Source organism: Propithecus coquereli, unplaced genomic scaffold (genome assembly GCF_000956105.1).
Source record: "Propithecus coquereli isolate 6110/MARCELLA unplaced genomic scaffold, Pcoq_1.0 Scaffold175, whole genome shotgun sequence".
Lineage (NCBI taxonomy): Eukaryota > Metazoa > Chordata > Mammalia > Primates > Indriidae > Propithecus > Propithecus coquereli.
The window spans coordinates 3,571,919-3,594,120 of NW_012142190.1; the positions used below are offsets into that span (position 1 = coordinate 3,571,919).

Consider the following 22,202-nt stretch of genomic DNA (forward strand, 5'->3'; position numbering starts at 1 on the left):
CTTTTGGATGTAATTTTACTCTCTGAACACATACTTCTTACTGTGATGTAATTTTATTCACATACAATAAAGATGAAAATAATGATATATTATCATGTTTTTTTCTCATATAAACTTCCACTGATATTATAGTAAAAACAATTGCCATTGGAATTTTGAATGAATGAATGACTAAAGTATTGTAAGTAAGCTTCTGAATCTTTTATAAAATTTAGAAAAATTCAAATTGTGTGTGTGAACATATTGCAGCAAAAACAATAAAAATGTCAGGGGCTGGTTTCACCAAGTATTTTTATTTCATCTATATCACAGGAGCTTTATTCTTACAAAAACGAAATAGAAAAATAAAGTAAGAATTAGCAAACAAATGTCTCTATGGTGCTATTGTAGAAATTTCAAAATATATCTACTGACATAGCCCATGAGCAGTGAAATATTAGAGGCTCATAAATACTTGCTCAAGTGCAAACTGATACCATCTGGAAAAGTACCCCAGCCAGCCATCAGCTAAACTGGGCCTCCATTTAAGTCCCCTTTTGAGTGTTATTGATCAGTAGGATTGTTGCTGCTCCTGTGACATTATTTAGGGCAGAGGGGACAGGGCAGACAGAGCCACCTAGCCCACAACAGATAGAAACGAGAGTGTTTTGCCTCTGCCCTGCAGCACAGCTAGCGAGGCCTACTCTTCGTTGCCATTGTGGTTGGCACTTTCCCTTTCGGATTCATACTGTCGGCCCCTGTGCTGAGGCCTTTCCAGCTAGAAATAATTTACCTGTAGTACACTACAAATAAGAGAAGCAGCACTAACTAGGCAAGAGAACCTTCAGCTGAGGAAATCAGAACTCTTGCGTCTCATCCTTCACAGACTAGTCGACTGGACCTGAAGGCTGTTTATCTCGCACACCCATTTGCAAGTTCTGTGCAAAACTGTGTGTCAAGTACCATTTTTTGAGAGTATGGTACACATGATACAGCTATTCTTAAACACTAGAGAAAAAAGTACATTTGCAATCCATTCTCTCTTGACTTTTGAAAGATGTTTGTTGTATGTAAATTCTTATAAATGGTTTGCCTACTTTTCAAGGAAGACTAAGACATTATAATGGTTATAATAAAGTATATTGTTAATTTTATTTAATATCAATCTATGTTCAGTAGAGGTTGGATAGCAAAATATTTAGGTTCACTTGCAGTTTATTATTTCTGCAAAGTCCTAGTAAAATGGCTTGGTGAAAAGAACCTAAACATAGAAGTTAATTTTAAAACATTAACATACTAGATATTTTTAAAATAAAAAAAAATATTTTGTTTAACTCTACAGGACAGGAATTTAAGTATAAATTATGAGCATGGCTGGTCAGCTACTTTTCTGTGAACAAGTACTGTAGTTTTTGGCTTCTGTTTCTTCCTGATTTATCTCTATAAGGGTTAAATCTTTTGCTCCCATAGTTCACTCTACAACAACATATTTTGGTATCAGTAGTTTTTAAAATATTATTTATGTGTATTTGATATGTATGTGTGTGTGAATGTGTACAATTTCTAACCTCCACCAATTCAGAAACAGTGGAACATCTTCTTGGCTGTTCTTGTTTGTCTGTGAACACATGATCAGTTAGTTGTTTTACACACAAACACACACACAGGTAGTATCTAATCTTCATTAAGAGGCAGCAGTTTGACTCTTGAACATTTTCCTGGTGCATGAACTTGCGTCTTTGCAATGAGTTTAATGAAGGCACCTGTCCAACATAAATAATAAAAGAACATTCTAAAAATACCCACTTAAGGAATTAGGTGTGTACTGGAAATACAGTCTATGAAGAGCCAATTACAGTTTTTCGTAGCACAAACAACCAAAGGGAGAACAGTTTCTCAGGAGAGGACTCTTTTGATTCGTAGGTGATTTTCTCATCGTGTGGGGATTTGGATCTGCTTGAGCACCAGACGAGCTTGGTGTCTTCTGAGGACGGCGCCCGAGAACAGGAGAACATGGATGACACAAACAGTGAACAGCAGTTTAGAGTCTTTAGAGACTTCGACTTCCTAGATGTGGAGCTGGAGGATGGAGAGGTATAGTATATTCTCTGTAAAAATAATTCCTTCGACCTTTGCGTTAACTAATGAAACGGTTTCTTTTTACCTGCTAAATAATGAGTTTTTGTAACGAGGTCTTTAATTGGAAAGCTGTAACCTTTATTTTGAATCAGCTTATTCAAAGTACAGCAGCTTAACTTTGGTAAAAGTTACCACACCCTTCCTGTCTGAGCACACAGCAAAAGCTGCCAAGTTATTTCTAAATGGCAAAGACGTAAGTTTTAATGACCACACAAAGACTCTGTGTGTGTGTGTGTGTGTGTGTGTGTGTGTAGTCCAAAGGTGAACTTTAAAAAAAAAAATCACAAAAACATTTCAGTTCTAAGCATGTTCACTGGTACCTGGGTAAAATATGCTAAGCATTTAATTGTGTCAAACATGAAGTTGCTGCAATTCAATTACTTCAAAGCTTACCTGCTACAACATGAGACCAGAGCCTGAGGGAGCCAACATTTTTATGCTGTGTTTGATGAAATCATTAGAACTCGAAACAAAATATAGTGCACAGGAGAGAGCTCCTTGCTCTGCTGTAGCTTGGTGGCTAGCGTTCCAGACACCTGGAGCAGCTGAATTCAAGTCTCAACGGGCAAACATAGATTCATTTGCTTTGAAAGATAATCATGGTAATGAGATGCTTTCAGCTATGAATCAAGTTTTGGAAAACAGGGATTGGAAGGAGGAGCATCACCCTGTCAGTCACCTTCATTCCAATAGCTCTGGGGCATGTCCTGGCTGAGAGAGAGAGTTTTGCCTTGTGGGATGAAAACTCAATTCACTTAAGTGAGATTGGCCCAGGTAAAGATGCCTGATACGGGGCCTGGGCCCATGGTTTTTGCTCAGCTCATATCTAACTGCACAATATATCCCAAAGGGATTGCTGCTAGTCCTATCATTAAAATGGAGGCCCAGAGTCAAAGTTTATTATGTTCCATGGTGGATATGCACCTCCTTACCTAACTCCAAACTTGGGGAAAATGATGCTTCAAGTAGCTGCTTCCCTAAAAGGATGTCAGTGCTGAGCAACCCACGTATGTCTAGTTGAGGCCAAAGAGCTCTCCACTGTCATCCTCCCTTGCCCACTGACAACCCTGCATCTATGCCAGCAGGAGAGAATCATGTCGTCAGAATAAAGAATGTGTTCTTCACTGATTCTTTCCCTAGAAAACAAATTTAGCAGACGCAGGCCTTAAGGAGTATAAAGGCACTGACTATAGGCATCCTTAAAGTAAGTGCCAGCTTAATTTTCCCCTTGAATTGTTCTAGATCCGATAAAAAGTACTGCGGAGTTTTCTGTTAGCCATCATTAGTGACAAAGAAAGCATTCACTAAATGCAGAAAGGATTGTTTTCAAAGTCTAAAGCAAAAGACAACTGTTTTGAATACTTTCAAAATCTCTCTGAGCCAGAGCTCAGAGTTCAGCTAATGTCAAAAGATTTGCTCCCTGATCTGGCTACTGACCTAATGTTTACTTTTCGCTTAGAATTCAAGCTTGGGCATCCTCTTCACTCTGGAAGTTAAACTAGGGAGGGGAAAACTGATGAAGCATTAAAGACATCATTATCCCACCTCAGCCCCAGAAAAATGTTATGTGACCTAGCGGGAATGATGTAAATCATAGGAATCAGATACAATTTCAGAACAACTAACAAATTTCATTTCTATCAAAATAAGGAAAAAATCTGACATGCCCATCACTTAGAAATTAATATTATACTAATGTTTTTCGGGGACAAGAAATAGTGAATAATAGATCTTCCTTCTTCTCTTCTCTCTGTTGTCCTAGCCAACAACTAAAGAATCACAGTGATTGATTATTTTATCTTCTATGATTAAGATTTTATAAGAAATTCAAGGGAGCGAGAGTGTATATTTTACCCAAATAAAATAAACCATTTGAGAATGTTTTGCTACTTCTCAATAAAATCATTATAAGGGATTCTAACGTGCTTACAGAGTAGAAGAGTGAAAATGCTTGGACTTCAGAGTCCAGCAGCTCCAAGTCTGAATTTCAACTCTACCACTGACTTAGCTGAATGACCTTAAGCATGGATGCAATTCCTTTCGGTTTCTGCTTCTTTTTTTTTTTTGAGACAGAGTCTCGCTTTTGTTGCCCGGGCTAGAGTGAGTGGCATGGCGTCAGCCTAGCTCACAGCAACCTCAAACTCCTGGGCTCAAGCGATCCTACTGCCTCAGCCTCCTCCCAAGTAGCTGGGACTACAGGCATGCGCCACCATGCCCGGCTAATTTTTTCTATATTTTTTTTTAGTTGTTCAATTAATTTCTTTCTATTTTTAGTAGAGACGGGGTCTTGCTCTTGCTCAGGCTGGTCTCGAACTCCTGAGCTCAAACAATCCGCCCGCCTCGGCCTCCCAGAGTGCTAGGATTACAGGCGTGAGCCACCGCGCCTGGCCTGGTTTCTGCTTCTTTGTCTATTAAGTGGGTATAATAATACAGGTTGAGCATCCCTAATCTAAAGTTCAAGATCCAAAATGCTTCAAAATCCAAAACTTTTTGAGCACCATCATGACATCACAAGTAGAAAATTCCACACCACACCTCATGTGATGGGTCACAGTCAAAACACAGTCAAAACTTGGTTTCATATACAAAATTATTTAAAATATTGTATAAATTTACCTTCGGGCTATGTATATAAAGTGTATAAGAAACATAAATGAATTTTGTGTTTAAACTTGGGTCCCATCCCCAAGATATCTCACTACGTATATATAAATATTCCAAAGTCTGAAAAAATCCAAAATCCAAAAACTCTTCTGGTCCCAAGCATTCTGAATAAAGGATACTCAGCTTGTACCTGCCTGTAGAGTTGACATGAGGATTAAATACGATAACCTATGTATACCTTCTAGTATAGTGTCAGGCACATAGTTGGCATTCTAAATGTTAGCCCTCTTGTACTGTCATTGGTGAATAATTTTAGTATATCCTCATCTGAGAAAGTTAAGCATATTTGGCTTCTAGATCAAAATGCAGTTATCAAAAAAGAAAAACAAGTCATTTTTTCATATCCATTCTTTTTCATTAAATAGTCTCAGAATTTATTGAATAGTATCTGCAAGGGTTTGGCTTTGAACTCTTCAGAATCTTTAAAAGGTGTTGTGAGGGCTAGGCACAACGGCTCATGCCTGTAATTCTAGCATCCTGGGAGGCCAAGGTGGATCAGGAGGTCAGGAGTTCAAGACCAGCCTGAACAAGAGCAAAACCCCTATCTCTACAAAAAATAAAAACATTTCCCAAGCATGGTGGTGTACACCTGTAATCCCAACTACTCGGGAGGCTAAGGCAGGAGATCACTTAAGCCCAGGAGTTTGAGGTTGCAGTGAGCTACGATGATGCCACTGCACTCCAGCCAGGGAAACAGAGTGAGACACAGTCTCAAAAAAAAAAAAAAAGGTGTTGTGTATTTGCTATTAATTGCACATCAGCAGTAAATAGATCACAATTCACAACACTTTTGGCTTTGTGAGCAGGATCATGTGATGCCACCTTTTTTCCAGTCGATGACCCTCATTCGTTTTCCCATGACCTTTAACAATTTTCTCACAAATACATATTTAGGTATTCCAAAAAAAGTGTTGAGGAGACCAAAGTCACTGAAGTAGAAAGCTATTTCCAAAATTGTATTTATGATTTGTTACCCCAGCTACATCATCCGCCGTAAGAGATTTGGCATTTCTAATATATAATACTGATTTTAGTGATTAGTGTATATTTACCTTTGTATTTAAGTTGCATCTACTGAAATATATATTGTTGGCACTGTTAGTTGCTGTTGTGTTAAAACTAAGACAAATGCACTTGAGTATCTTTAATATAATCATTTTAAAAAGACCTTTTATTTGTTTTTCTGTCCATTCAATCTGCTACCCAGGAACTTCAGGTAAGATGATGCTATTTTTAATTCAGATATGCCAGTAGATGTTTTGCATCATTGCAGAATTATAACAACGTAATTGCTTTTTCCCTCCCTTCCAGTATATGTATGCTTATTTGCGTGCATATTTCCATTTAGGTGTGTGTAATATAAGAGGTATTTTTCTTGGCTGCTCTAGTATGGAAATGTTTTCTAAAATATAAGCATAATATTTTTTAAAAACTTTACATGCCTAGTTCAGGAAGTTGCATGATTATATCTCTTGAGAGAAAATAAGTTTCAAATATGATCTATGGAAATCTTACAATTTCTGACTAGGCAATTGTACAACTGGATGGGTTTTGGTATTAAATTCTTTTATTAAAGGTGAAATCAACAATCCACATCTAATTATATACCATATATACTTCCATAAATCCTTTTGTTTTCCAGAAATTAGAAGTTATCTCTATAGGGTGACTATATAAATTTTCATCCAAACCAGGGCCCCTTTGCAAGTAAAAGGAGGAGCTAATAATTACAAGGCATTAACCAGTACCCTCCTGGGCACACTGACCTATGATCACTCCATCTATGTATATCAGACTCTATATATCTATGTGTATCAGACTTACTCTAAATATTAATAGCTACACTTTGGAGAACATATTTGACTACAGTGCACCCAAGTTCCTTCAACAATTCTCATATGACAGAGCTCCAATATGAAAAAAATTGCTTCAAAGAATATTATTTCCAATATTTCTAGAATGTTCAGTCATTAATACTTTCCTGTCTCAGTATAAATCCTGAGTGGTTTATAAGTTTGATAACTGACATACGCAGATTGTCCATCTGGAATAGTTAGCCATCCTCTGCATTTTCTCACACATAGAAAATCTGGTCTAGTCAGTAAAACACTGTTTTGACTTTTAGCTTTGTATGTAACATAAAATACAAATCTGACATTTGGAGAAGAGGGAGGATGGAAGGTGGCTCTCCTATTAGGGCTATTCCTGTGCCAGGCTGGGAAATCCTGGTTGACATTCAATCACCGTGGGCTTTAACTGGGGCCAGACTACAACACTGTTCCATCTCAACCCCTCAGCCACCACCAGGGACATCATTTCAGCACCTTTGCCTCTAGCGGAAATATCGCATCCTCTAGAGAGGCAGCCAGATCTTATTCTGCAAGAACAGCTTTCCCGGCCTCCCTGTTCTCATGCCTGATTGATTCAGACCTTCACCAGAGCTGCCACCAAATCAACAGTAGCAGTGACCTATGTCTGGTGTAGCCTTCTCTTACCCAAGATGTCTATATGGCTCTGCAAGCTCATGGCTCTGTCTGGGGTCCAGTGTGGGAGACCTCCAGAATTGTTGCTTAAGATAGTTCATCCAATCCGTCCATTCACTTGGTACAAGAGAATCAGTTTTGTGAACTTATGTTTGTAAATTTTTCCCTGTAAGTTTCACATTCTTCTTTTTTTAGTCTGTATAGTATTCTTATTTTTCTTTATCTTTTTTCCTTTCTTTACACATTGGATTTTCCTTTTCTTCCCAGAACTTTTGCCTCATCCACATTTTTTTTCATTTTCTCACTGCGATAGCTATTTTTAAATCCCAACACAACAGTTAGCCTTTTTCCACAAAGAAAAAAAATACTTGGTGGTAATTTATGATAGCAGGTATAGATACAGAATATCGACACCATATTCTGAGTCTGCCTTCTCTTTATAATCAAACAGCCCTAAGAGCAATTGTAAATATCATAAATGGAGACGAATAATGATAGCAATTTCTGTATCACATCCAGAATGTATTTAGAATTCGTACCTGTTGCCTTCCTCCATGAATAGCCAAAACAAACTTTGGAAGAGCTAAGCCTCTGTTACATGAGAGATCTGTGAGAGTGGCAAGCTTGTGTCCTGAGGAGCTAGAAACAATAGACCCTAAACCAGATGAAAATTAGTAAATTTAATGCTCCCTAAATTTAACACTAATTTGCATCTCTCATATTATTATGCTGTTCTCTGAGCTCTCATCAAACAAAGTTATTTTATTTCAGCAAACCACCAGGCAGTGTTTCAAATTACCAACAAATGAAGAGTCTGTGCTGGATTTTGTTCAGATTACCCATTTGTCTAGGTTAGAATTTGCTTATCAGTGGGCTAGGTAATATTTTTCTTCCTTCATTCCTATCTTAACAGAGAGAAACATAAAACCCAGATTCATTTCTAGAAAAAAATTTTATCTTAAATAAACTGATTTAATATCTTACGGTTTGTAGAAAAAGTCTGAATACAACTAAAACCTTTCTTTAACACTTACGTGGCCACTTAGGCTAGTGCTCAGTAAATCAGATGTACAAGTCAGCAATAATATTTGATACTGAGTGGGTTGTTCCGGGTCCAGGAGATTAACTCTATGTTGGCACAATTATTGAAAGATGAGCCTAAAGCAAAAGTGAAGCCGTAGCTGCTATGGCCTCTGCGTAGTGCATGATCCGTCAGACTTTGCCCGGCTGCTCTCTGACAGTCTTTAACTCTGCATTTTATCTGTGGAAACCACTGTGGCAGAAATAGGCTGGAATGTTACCTAATGTGCTCTACTTAATACCCAAAGGATTTCAGAATGTGCTACAAGCATAGCTCCTACTTCTTCTCCTTCTGAAAACAGCACTAAACAGGGGCCAACCGTGAGGGAGGGCGGGGGGGCGGAAGGGGAGGTCGGCACCTCTTTTGAAGTTGTTTTAATATTAATGGTCTCTTTCTTATAATTTTTAAATCTCAGCTCATGTAGAGGGTTTACCAAAATCAACTTTTAAAAAATGTAATAATTACCCACCAGGCCAAAGAAAACTATGTAATCACTTCTACCTATGACTTTACATGCACTACCATGCTTTTACTACTTTTCACATCAGGTCAACAAAAGTTTGGGTACCAAAGTAGATGAGGGCCTCAGAGTTGATAATGACAATATTTGTTTCTAAGCTGTGGCTAATGAATGTGAGAAGGTGGACGTGCAGCAGGATTTGGGCATAAAAAAATGGCTGATGGTGTGATTTCAGGGGGAGAGCATGGACAATTTCAACTGGGGAGTGCGCAGACGTTCTCTGGACAGCCTGGACAAGTGTGATATGCAGATTCTGGAGGAGCGCCAGCTCTCAGGAAGCACTCCCAGCCTCAATAAAATGAACCATGAGGACTCCGATGAGTCATCCGAGGAGGAGGACCTCACAGCCAGCCAGATCCTGGAGCACTCAGACCTAGTAAGTAGCAGCTCTACCACTCCAGGAATTGGGAGACTTGTTTTTTTTGTAATTAAAACAGGAGTGTAGTTTCCAGTTTCAGCTAAAGAAACTTTCCACAACTGCTAAACTAAAATCTGAACTGTCAGGCGGTATCTAACGGGTTCTAACTGGCCAAGTCTTCTCTGTAGGCTGCAAATAAAAACAAATGCTGGTGTACATTGATGTACCCTGAAAGCCATCAAATCTGTTAAGGCCCAGATATTTCCCAAAGAACTTTTATGATGCTGGAATTTTTTTAAAAAATTTCTCAGATCTCTAACATTTCAGGAGATACACCAGAGGTTTTGATGTGATTATCTGAAAATACAGGTACTGGTGTTTCAGAGGTCTGCGCCATAATAATACTAGATTACCAGCTGCTATGTTTAAGTAGGAGCCAGTAACAGTGAAATATGGGAGTTAAAAATTAAAACCTATCAACCAACAACCAGAGAACAATGGTTTGGACTCTTATGTAAAAAAATAATTAAAGCTTTTAAAGAATGGGAACTTCATACCATGTTTCATTTCCTTTGCTTTTTAAACAGATCATGACTCTCTCCCCGTCTGAGGAGACCAATCCCATGGAACTGCTCACCACGGCCTGTGACTCAACCCCCGCCGACCCTCACTCCTTCAACACCAGGATGGCTAGCTTTGATGCTTCTTTGTCTGATATGAATAATCTGCAGATTTCTGAGGGTTCAAAGGTAAAGAGATTTTTGCCAATGATGATTGTAGTTTCCTTAAAGAAAAAAAGCACTTTTGATTCACTGAGAATTCTTAAGGGGTCAAAAGTGGAAGAACTATCTTTATCTTTTTCTTTCTTACTTTTTCGAAATAATTGATGTTTGGGCACCTGAGCCCACGTTTTGAAGTCATTTTACCCCTACAAGCTTGAGCAGCCATCATCCCCTTAGTTGAAAGAGATTTGATTCGAGGTCTTTTTAAAATGAAACATGTTGCGTGCGCACTGCTGATGGATAGCAGAACAAATCGGCGTGTCTGAGACTGCCGTGACTGGGAAACTGCTGCTCTTTGTCATGACTTTTATCAAACAATATGCTAAGTGAGGTGTGGGTGTATCATGTATTTGGGGACATTTTTTCCTATGTAGGAAACAACTATACAATTCATATATTGATTCAGGGCTCGCCCTTTGGCCTACTATCAGAATTTTTAATGTCAATCGCAGTTATTATGCTGGATTTGCACAAAACTCCTCTAGCCAGACTCTCTGAGGAGAAAGATAACTAGTGGACATAATTTTCTTATTCAAAAGGGTTTGCTTTTTAAAAATTCTAACAGTTTAGTCACTTAAATTTTTAAATTTATTTTAAAGATTTAAACATTGTTATTTTATTAAAATTTCTAGAAAATAGCCTGTCCATAAAACTATCCACTCCCAGGCTGTGCCCAGATATATGCCCATCAGTATAGAATTTAATTTCCCTATGGTAGAAACACCAGAATCATCTATTGTTGTTAGGATAGTTGTTAGGATAAAATAAAGCATTCTTTATCCTGAGTGTGGTTATGGTTGCATAAGTTCGAAAGAGAAAGTAAAATAGAAAAAAAATTATAAAGGCATTAATATATTCCTTATGACATTTCTAAGGAAAAAACATAATGTTGGCTATTCTGTATTCTTTTACAGTGTACTAAAAACAGACCAGAAATCTACACAAAGCTATGTGCTTTAAGCCAAGGACAACCATCAAATTGCAATTACCTAAAAATGTTGAAGCTTAAATAAGAATTATTTCTAAAATTGCCCCATTGCAAAGGGACTGTGATTAGGTTTCTTGGAGTTAGCAAAGTGCTTTTTTAGCCAAAAAAAAAAAAAAAAAAAGAACCAGAGAAAATATCTTTGTCTAGGTTAAAATGCCAGAATCCTAAGATTAAGAAATTAAATTTCATGCAAAAAAATCACAAAATATATGTGATGTTATTTGCATTTGATATTTCTCAGTGTTGGTGTAGTCATTTTCTCTATTTTTCTATTTTGAATGCTAAAATATACCGATTTCTCATATAAAGCACTGCCTGAGTAGTAGAAAGCATCTAATCCTACCAAGGAAAGGTTGGGTCTCATTTCTGAAGAGCTATTCCTGGGTTTCTGCAATGCTTGATGTATCTGTGGTGTTAGAAAAAGAAAACAAAAGATATTTTTATAAGAACTCAGCCTTTCCCTAATAGATGAAGTTTATGTACACTATAACCTAGCCCGATCCCCAGTGGCCAACCTTAATAGCACCACTGTGGCTTTAAAAAGCAGAAAGCAGATACAGATGAGCTTCTGAAACTCAGTATTTACCAGCAATCCCTCCAAAGATGCGAAATATCCCGTCTTCCTAATATATCTTTAACTTTCCTGTTAATTTTCCTTATTCTAGACTCAAAATACAAAATACATACTAAGTGGGTGGCCAGATGTTAACCCATGATAAAGCTCTAATTGATATACACTTCTGTTTTGCCTGGAGTTTTGTTTTTGTTTTAAGAAAATGACTCACTGAAACATGTACGTGTATTTTCTTCCTCTCTTCTGATGTGTAATCCAGTTGCCTTCCTTCCTCTCCTAAAGAACAATCAGTCCTCCGCTGATTTCCCCCTGGCCCGAGCCCAAGCCCAGCCTCTTTTTCCATTTTACTTGCTATGTCTCTTTCCTGCCTCTCACTCATCCCAGTTCTGCCTGGCCTAGAGCCCTTTCATTTTACTGCTTATTCCACATTTTGTAGCAAGGTAAGAGCAGACAGTCCTATCTGTTATCTTCAAGGGGAATTGTCAAGGGCAAAGCATGCATGTCAATGGATCTTAGAGGATTCCCAGTATGGAAAGGCCTAGCAACCCAGCATACTCAGGGAAGGACCCTAGAGCACTCATGCACACTAAAGATATTTCTTGAGCATCTACTGTGCCAGGCACTGATGATTCTAAACTCTAGTTTCCAGTGGCAAAAGGGTTCTGCGCTGGAGAACTAACTCTGGATAGCCTTGCTTTTAGAAGGCTGGGGTTGTACAATGGAAGGGGTTCTCAATCCAAAGACGGTGTTTCTTGTGCCAGCTCCGACTCTGGTTATCGGCCTGATATTAAGCAAGTCCCTTTCCCAGGGGGAGCATCGTGTCCTCATCTGTAAAATGTGGAGGTTGGACCTAGGGTCTCAATGGTCTTTCCAAGTTTAGCATTTATACTCCGTAAGCATGGCTCAAACATGATAATCTACTGTGAGCCCCTGTGGGGACTGTTCAGGAAGAGACTGAAAAGAAAATAAAGAATGAACAGTACTTCAGAGAATTCCTGAGTCCAGTCTAGAAACTGACTGTATTGTAGCTAGAAAACAAATGCCCTCATTTCTATCACTGTCAGCATTTCAGTCTTTTATTTTTTCTTTAGTTGAACAGAGCGTCCTGTATATATTCTCATATGTCTGGGGATTCTTTTCCCTTTTTATTCTGCCAGGCAGAAGCTGTCCGGGAGGAGGAGGACACCACCGTGCATGAAGATGATCTTTCCAGTTCCATCAATGAACTCCCGGCAGCTTTCGAATGCAGTGACAGCTTTAGCCTGGACACGACTGAGGCGGAAGAAAAAGGCCATCGGGCGCTGGACCAGTTTACTCTTGCAAGGTAACGGAAGAAACGGTGGAAGCGGGTGGTGGGGGTGTACCTGACACTTTGTATGGCATCCATACTAAAGCTAAATGTCACACTTGCACTGCTGGGATGTCCTAGAGACAGAGTCCAAAGTGACATGGAACTTGGCAGGTTTTCAGCTGAGTTAGAGTCATCCATCCCCATCATAGGGCCTCACATAGAGCCAAGACAGGATACCCACGAAAGAGTTCCTAAGGCATAAACAACACGAAAAGCCCAAGGGCCTGGGGCCGTGGTCCAGCCCTTGTAAGGTTGAAGCAAGATCTGGCACGCCTTGGAAATGAGTTCTTTCCACTTGGAGTGAAAAGACTAGAACAAGAGGTTATTTGTACACTAAATACTCTTCCTTAAGTGGGTGTCTTTCAGCCTGGTGGCTGATATTTCTGAGACTAGTGACATATACAAATAGAAAAAAATATGAAGAGGAATAGACAAAAACACCAAAGGTTACATAGTGCAGCATCTAGAATAAATCACAAACAATAATGCTGCAGAATTACTTCAGGAGAAGAAAGTCAAGATTCTAAAATTACTCTTCTGAAAGTTAAAAATAAGAACTAAGTAAAAGCTTCTGACATGGCTAGACAAAGGCCTTCTGTTACGGTGAGCAGTATCTATCCATCAAAGGAAAGGTTAAGGTAATACCTGGAGAAGAATCTGACTTTTCATTTTTTATTCTTTGTCTCTCCTTTCTCCCTGTGTCTCTGTCTCTCCATCCTCTTCTTTGGTTTCCTTTCCTCCTGCTACCCTAGTCTTCTGGGCATTTATGGGCATTCATTAGTACTCTCCCTCCAGAAAGGAAAAATTAGAAGATTCAAACTTTTTATTATAATCTTTCATAATGAAAAATGAAGAGGAATGGAAGTGCCAAAGCCTAAGAACTGGTGTTTACTCTGTCTGGGGCCCTGGCCCCTGGGAAAGTGAGAGGCCCTTGCTGAAGGCTGAAGGAGGTAACGTGTCTGTAGAAAGGAAATCAGAAATGGGGAAATCACAGAAATTCTAGAGAGGAAAATTCTATTTCCTAGAATCAAAGAAGAATCTCCATGACCTCTGAACGAAAGCCAAGTCCCCAGAGCCACCTCAAAGGGAAGAGTGGGCAGAACAGTGACCCACAGGGTTAGAATTTAGGAACCCGGGAAAAGGATGAGAAGGACGTCATTTCTTGACATGGTCGTTTTCATTTCTTCCAGCTTTGGAGAAGGCGACAGGGGCGTCTCCCCGCCTCCCTCGCCCTTTTTCTCGGCCATCCTTGCTGCCTTCCAGCCCGCGGCCTGTGACGACGCGGAGGAGGCCTGGCGCAGCCACATCAACCAGCTCATGTGCGACTCGGACGGCTCTTGTGCCGTGTACACCTTTCACGTGTTCTCCTCCTTGTTTAAGGTACGCTGCTCGCTGACAGCTCAGAGGGCTCGGTCTCCTGGGGGAGCCAGGTAGCTTCTAATTTACGAAGTTGTTTTGTTTCGGGATGGCACTATTTTCTCCTTCTTTGTCTTTCTTTTTCTTCATTATGTGTGCCTGGCCTGACTTGTCTGTTATCTCTACCCCTCCCGGGCCCAGTGAATTCCTAAGCATGGCAGCCATAGCTGTGAACACTTGCTTCCTCCTTTTAGTTGCTTTGGAACAGATGAAAGGTCGTTCCTGGTGTCGTAGCAGGGTTGCTGTGCATTGCGGATTTCTTGCTGTGGCATGTGGAAATGCCTCCTGCTTAGTACCCCTTAAGAATCAGGCCAATCTAACAACCGCCTCTCCTGTGAGAACCACGGTCCCACGGTCCATGCAGTGTCTTTGTGCAAACTGTCAGAAATGTCCCCTCCTCCAGATGGGTGCAGTACCACACGTGGCCAGCAGAGTGCACTTCTGAGCCCTCAGTGAGACACCCCGGCATCTTGCACACACAACTCTGTGGCAGTATCATGTGGAGACACCTTAAATTTCTCGTTACCCCCATAACACACTTACAATGAGTACCGAACTAAACACGTGGAAGGAGTTCGACTTCTGATTGGTGGTCGAAAATTTCATTTTATTCCTGCCTGTCTGTTGATCATGAAAATTCCCATCAGTTCCTCTGTGCATCTTGCTCTAAACTTTCACCCTCCAAATTTCATCAAGTAATTGGCGGAGGGTGTGAGGCGGCACAAGAAAAGAGAAACATGCCTTGCTCTGAAGGAGCACCGAGACCTGTACGCTGAGTTTGAAGCAGATATTGACGGTGAAATGGCAAGACTGGGAATGACAAAGCCATGAAACCACGAAGATGAGGTTGTAGGTGAAGGTTTGTTGATGTGGAAACGTGATTACCATATAACTTAAGAGAAAACTAGTTTAAAAAAAAAAAAACAAACATTATATACTGTTCCTTTTCTTGGAATGCCTAGAAAATAATGAAATTATATATCAGAGTTTCATTGTGTCTTCTCAGGGTGATGAGATTTGGGGTGTTTTTTATTTCCTTCTTTGTATTAATACTTTCTTTCAATTTCCCATTTTCCTATAATGAAAATGCTTTTCTATCAGCATTTTCCTTAACCTTATTTTTAATAACTCGTTAAACAGAACTCCCACTGATAATACAATGGGAAAAAAATGGAAAGAAGCCATCTAGTTCCAACTCTGAGTAGACTTGAATAACGGATGAATGAATGGACTGACCGGTTAAAATCTAGTTAAGCTTGTGTAGATGTTGAGTTAAATCGAGTATATCATGAGACAGGGATAATAATCTGGTTCCACTGAGGGAACGGGCCCTCTAATCACCTGCAGGAAGAGCCATGGCAGAAGGGAAAGGCAGGAAAATGAGGAATTATGGCAAAAGTACAAAATGAAAATTAATGTCCCCCTTAAATGGGTTAAGAAGTTGGGGACTAGAAGACCCCATAGGTAAAACTATCTTAAAACATCATTTCAACATTCAGTAGCCAGCATCCCTTGGCTCAAGTCTGCTCGGAGATAAATGGCGTTATAGCACGGTTGCTGTGCATTGCACATTTCTTTTTATGGTATGAGAAAGTGCCTCCTACTTAGTAGCCCTTAAGAATCAGGCCAGTGTAACAACCATCTCTCTAAGGTTGCTTATTAATCTGCTATCTTAGTGAGCAGAAGACTAGACAAAACTAAAATCATGTACTTTAAATAATTTCAAATCCAGGAAGACATTTTTAGTAATATAAGAGCAAACTCTGTTTTTGAGCCTGGAAGCCCTTCCTATAATCCGTTTTTGGAGAATTATATACCAATAGTACTGATAGCTATAGTTTCTCGCTTGCAGTCTTACTTGTGGTGCCCTCTCTCAACTATGTAAATGTAAGTGAAACCTACTAGAAAGTTGAATGGACAAATTAAGGTCGTGTCTGGGATTAATTTGGGGCTGGATGAGGTGTGAGGCTTAAATCAGAAAACAGTCAGCTGCTGGAAGATAAGAATTCCAGAAACACTTTAACGTTAAGCCAGATTGAAATTTTAAAGCAAACTACCAGAAAGCTACTATTTGAGATGAATTTAATGTTAAAGATTCAGAAGCAAAGCAACTTATTATATTTTTCTAAAAGCTATTTTTAAATAATGATTAATAGTACATATTTAAGTTTGGCTGCGGTAGTCATTTTCTCTTATTACAGTTACTGGATTACTCATGCTTAATTTGATCATCCTGAGCAACACTGTCCCTCTGCCTAGAACAGTCATCTCCCCTCGTCCCTGCGCTGTACTCCCAATCGCATTCAAAGGCCTGATTGGACGTCACTTCCATGAATGAAGCCTTCCTTTACCTGTTTCTCCCTTCCTCTGTCACCTGGGATCCTTGTACTTGCATCTGTTACATTCGTCACACTATAATTACCTGTTTAGCTGTCTGTCTCCCCAGAAGAGGGCAGGTGATGGTGCCTTGCTACTTTGATTTCTCAGTAGTTGACACAGTTGATAACACAATAGGTGCTCAGAAATGTATAAAGAATAAATGGAAACCTTAAATATACAGCTTCTGACGTCATGCCAGTAGACAAGTAGGTTCATTACCAAGAGTGGCAGGTCAGCCATGGCCCACAGCTGCAGCTACCTCCACTCAGCCTACTTCCTCTCCCACCTGCCCAGGTATGCAGGTAGCATGAGGAAGGCAGAAGGGAGGCCCCAACCTTCACCCTCTACCCCCTGGTGCCTGGCAACCCACTAGTCGAGATACTGGTGAGGCGTAAGGAGAAAAGAGTTGTATGGGATGGTGGTTTCTGGGTGGAAAACAGTACAGTGAGGTAAGAATAGCCTTTGGAGTTAAACCAACCTAGGTTCAAATCCCAGTTCTGGCCACTTACTGGCCTGGTAGACTTGGAGACAGTCCTTAAGTTCCCCAAGCCTCAGTGTCCTCCATTGGACAATGGAAGTACAAATACTATCTATGAGTTTCATCTTTTTAGGGACAGCTCAAGCAGAGAAATAGCTCAGGCTATGTATCTGGCAGGCAGGCAGCACGTGCTGGCTGTTCCCATCGGTCCGCTCTTCCTCGTGGTCAGTGGCATGTGCTTTGTGGCCCTGGCCCCTCCACAGTCTGGTTCCTCTGGTGAGAGCCCAGGAGCAGTTGCCCCCCACGGAGAGTTGGGCTGCCCTGCCTGAGTGCCCTGGGCCACCTCCCCCGGGAACTCTCTAGCCGTTTCCGAGAGTGACACTCAGATCGTAGGAAACCTAAGAGACCAGAGTTTAACTCCCGAGTGGTAAAACTGTAGCTAGAGGAGTGAAAAGGCTTCAAATGTCACATCCAATGTCTTTCCTGCAGACAGCCCCTTCTCCCAAGGGGGCTGATTTGACATCTGTTGTCCGGTAACAGTCAACTCTCTAGGATGCTCCTTTCACCACCCCACTGAGGAAACGGGTTCAGTTTTCATAGCACCCACTGTCCTGAGAGCAAAGCCGTTGTGGAAAAGGGAGAAGAAAGTACTAAAAATTAAAATGCAACACGAGCTGAGAGGTGGGGCTGGGCATGAGCCTTTTGGGGACTTGATTGGGTTTGAATTTTGTTTTCATCAGTGTATTAGATCAATCACCCGTGGAGCTCATCTGCAATAATAACAATTTTTAAAAATATATACCTCCTATGTTGCTTTTTAATATTACATTTAGCCTTAAGAACTTTCTCACCCCTGTCAAATACTATGTGATTAAAAGCAACACTGGAAGCAAAACGGGTATTAACAATATATGCTGGGAATGAAATACGTTTCAGACCTGCGGTCTAGCTGTTATTAACCACTTCGCATTTCCTCACCATGTCTGTTTACTGTTTTCCAACATTTTCCTGTAGGTATGAACACCATGTTTCCCAGTGTTTGGTTGGATTTGGGAAGAGGTAGGGAGGAGGTAATTGCAAAAAGAATTGGGTTTTAAAAACAGGGAAATGGTTTCTGCTGGTCCAGTGTAAACATCTTTCCAAGTGTCTCCGTCATTATATTTTCTTCTTGTTGCTCATGTGTGAGAATATCACCATCATCGATCACACAATGTCACCAAATTATATGATACGTTTATATGCAACTGAGGAGAAGATAAAACTGAATTTTTATCCCCTAAATGTCACCTGCATTTATATAAGGCTCTGAGGATCCCTGATAAATCTAGTCTCAGTACAATGAAAAATAAACCAAAAGCTTATCTCATGCTGAGGGAACCTGGAAAGAACCCCAAACTATTTGGGGACCTGAATCCTAGCTGTGCAACGCTAGACATGGAATTTCAGGCTCCTTGAAGCTCTTACGTTATTGATTTGGAGTATTTTATTTAATTGCACATAAAACCAACTTAACACCATATTCCAAAATCTGAAAAATATCTAAAATCTGAAACACATCTGGTCCCAAGCATTTCAGATAAGGGATACTCAACCTGTACAAGCACCCACACGTTAGGAAATGACATTTTAGGGAGAAACATTGTCCACAACGAATGGTTACTTAGTTGGTTCGACACAAACATTCATTCTGCTCCCCTCCCCCATTACCCTTAGGACCCATGTCATTTGATATTTGTATAAAGATTCAAAAAGTTTTTTGCTATTAATAACATTGTATTATATGTTTACAGATCTCTAAGAGTAGATTTTAAGCGTTCTCACCACAAAAAAAATGATAAGTATTTGAGGCAATGAATGTTAATTAGCTCAATTTAGCCATTTCGCAATGTATACACGTTTACATGATATATACTTTACTTGTCAAGTAAAAAATCAACCAATTAAATTAATTTAAAAAAAGCTGCCCCTTCCTCCCCCAATTTTTTTTATAGTACGTAAGTTAAACTTGGCCTTTATCAATTTCACTTCACTATTCTGTCCTGCAGAATATTCAGAAAAGGTTCTGCTTCCTAACCTGTGATGCAGCCAGTTACCTTGGAGATAACCTCCGGGGAATCGGATCCAAATTCGTCAGCTCTTCCCAGATGCTCACCTCCTGTTCTGAATGCCCTACACTCTTCGTGGATGCCGAAACCGTGAGTATCCCGTCCTGCTCTGGCAGCAAAGAGCCTGCCTGACTTACGGTGTGGAACTTCAGGGCAGCATGTTTGTGTTGTGGTTTGTTTTAAAGACACCTTCAGTGCTGTGGGGCAGCACTGTGTTGTGGTGCGACTCCCAAAGGCCTCTGGGTCTGTAGAGTGATCACTGTACATTGCCAGAGAATCAGGAGAAAGATCCACCCCTGTGCTCCCTCTGCATCCTTGGCACCTCTCTCTGATGACTCTGACTTTGACACCTGTGCATATATGGCCAGATAACCCCCGGAGCTGACCTGGCCAGTCCCCACGATTCCAGGTTGGCCAGCCAGATGGGTCTTCAGAGGCAACATGTCACCACTTTCCCCACCCCTAAGTCTCAAACAAAGACTCACTGCCCTCTGGATTCACCCAGCCCAAACTGCAATGATGAGTTGAAAGAAAAATTAAAACAGTCACTATCTGATGGTTGAATCATGACTTTATGACTATAACTCTAACTCTGCAAGACTGATGAGCTCTTTGAGGGCAGGGGTTGTGTTACCTTTCTTCACAGCCCTCATCATATCACAGAACCATTGCATGTGCTCAATAATTACCAAGGTTCAGAACCAATGAGCATGTGCTTTGATTCTAAAAATCTCTGAAGGGTCAGTCTTTCCAAGAACCTAATGGGTGGTTGGTTGTCTTGCAGCAAGGAATACAATATGAAAAATCATTCTATCTTAAATGATTTAAGGTATAGATTAAATACAAAAATTCAAAAGTCTCTTTGGAGGTCTGTCTTCACACTACTTAAAGAATGATTGGATGACTATATCCATGCATAAATGGACACCATATGTTAATGTGAGCTTCTATGGAATGGTTGGGAAGGCTTGTCTGCTTATGCTGCTAGGGGAAAAGAATCGTTTCATAGGAGGCTTGGATTAGCAAGCTAGTGTTCAATTGCAATTACAGCTGATACTGGAGCAAAATCCCAAATTTCACAGCTTATTAAAATGGATGGCACTGTGCCCCCTTTATATTACTTCTAAATGTACTTCTCTTTTCTATCTGTGTAGTCACACCTTTGTGTTGGTATCACTATAGTTGTTTTAATACAAACTATTTTCCTGTCTTTAGCTCCTTTCTTGTGGACTTCTGGACAAGCTCAAGTTCAGTGTTTTAGAACTGCAAGAATATTTGGATACCTACAACAACAGAAAAGAGGCTACTCTCTCCGTAAGCTTTTGTGTTTCTGTGCATGTACATTCTGTTAAAATCGAATGAACTCAACCACTGTGGGAGCTGTTGTGTTTAACCTAAGATAGTTTCTTCAGGCAGTACAAGACAGACCTCATCTTTTCCTCTGTTAAGGATTACAATTCCAATTTAATGGTAGTAGAACTGTATGTAATATTGATTATATTAAAAATGGTATTTACAAAAGAGAAATTTTTCAGCTTTTTAGCCTTATAATGTCCCTACCAAGAAATTGGAAGAAATGTGTATCTGCTTAATATGTCACTTTATCAATGTTATAACTTTTCTTTTCTAAGGGATTTGAAATTGTTGATTCCTTCCTTCCAGTGTTAGCCTCACCCAAAACTAGTTGTGAAGGATCTTATCTCTGGCCTCTTCTTACCCACTCGTAGGGGCTTTCTCCCATCCACATGGCTTCTCTTGGCCTCGGCTTTTGCACTTTTCTTTTCCTTCATAGATCTAGATCATAAAATGTTAGAGACAGAATGATCTAGAAACCATGCATGCACACCACCTGTTTTCTGACAGATGCACAATTGCAGCCCCAGAGAACTCAGTGACTCACAAATAAGAACAATTGTGTGTAATATCTGTTAAGCACTTTCTATTACATGTCAGGCACTATAGAAAGAGCATGGGTTTTCAGGTAAGATGGACTTGGGTTCAAACTACAGCTCAGTTACTTAAGGGTTAGTGACGTTGGATAAGTTACTTACCTTCTCTCATCTCAGATGCACCATCTGTAAGCCAGTGGTCCTAATAACTAATCTGCAGGATTGTTGTAAAAATAGAACAGTTATAATAGTCACGGCAGCATCATTTCCTGAGTCCTTTTTATGTGTCCAACAACCTAACAACCTGCCAAGAGTTAAATCTCTTAAATTAAAGCATTTAATGCTCACAACTACCCTGGGAGTCACTGTTATTGCCCTGATTAGCTGGGAGGTGGAAGAATGGACTGTAACCCAGCTGTGTGGGATTAAAAGGTCCATGCTCTTCACCACGACACAATGTTGCCTTGAAAACAGAAATAGTATCTGGAATACTGCCTGTCACAGTGCCATATATAGAGAAGACATTCATTGTAAAGTTACTGGTTTGGGTTTGTTTGTTGCTGTTGCTGTTATTGATCTTCTCATGACCTGTCTGAGGGCAAGAGTTCTGACATTGCCCCGTAACAATTCTCTTTGTCTTCCATTTCTATGGCTCTTTATCTGTTATTGTTTTCCAACTTCCCAGTCATCAGCCAGTAGAAGTAATCTTTTCATTCTGGTTGGTGAACCAAAATAGACTGCGATGTCAGGTGTGAATTTTAATTCTTCAGTGCTCATTGTTTCCTGCTCAAAGGTTCCTTTGCACCTCTGTGTTACTATCCCAGATGCCTAAGACTGGCAGAATCTCCAAATAGCTGAGCTGTCACCACAATAGCTTTTTTCTAGTGAAAGAGACTCGTCCCTTAGAGGTCCTTTGAGGTCCCTTAGAACCACCTCCATATAACAGAGCAGCCAGTATATCACAAGTCAGGTCATGTTGACCAGAATCACCCGGCCTGTGAGGAAGTGTTGGTCCT

General features: G+C 40.1%; 1 protein-coding gene across 1 annotated transcript in view; it reads left to right on the plus strand.

Annotated features, from left to right (window-relative positions):
• Positions 1–22,202, plus strand: part of FRY (furry homolog (Drosophila)) — a 315,457-nt gene that overhangs the window by 274,181 nt on the left and 19,074 nt on the right. The window contains exons 50-56 of the mRNA XM_012642124.1: positions 1,903–2,073; positions 9,042–9,242; positions 9,812–9,973; positions 12,726–12,892; positions 14,110–14,299; positions 19,238–19,387; positions 20,513–20,611. Of these exons, the coding sequence (XP_012497578.1) occupies positions 1,903–2,073; positions 9,042–9,242; positions 9,812–9,973; positions 12,726–12,892; positions 14,110–14,299; positions 19,238–19,387; positions 20,513–20,611 (1,140 nt within the window). The remainder of the gene's footprint in view (positions 1–1,902; positions 2,074–9,041; positions 9,243–9,811; positions 9,974–12,725; positions 12,893–14,109; positions 14,300–19,237; positions 19,388–20,512; positions 20,612–22,202) is intronic.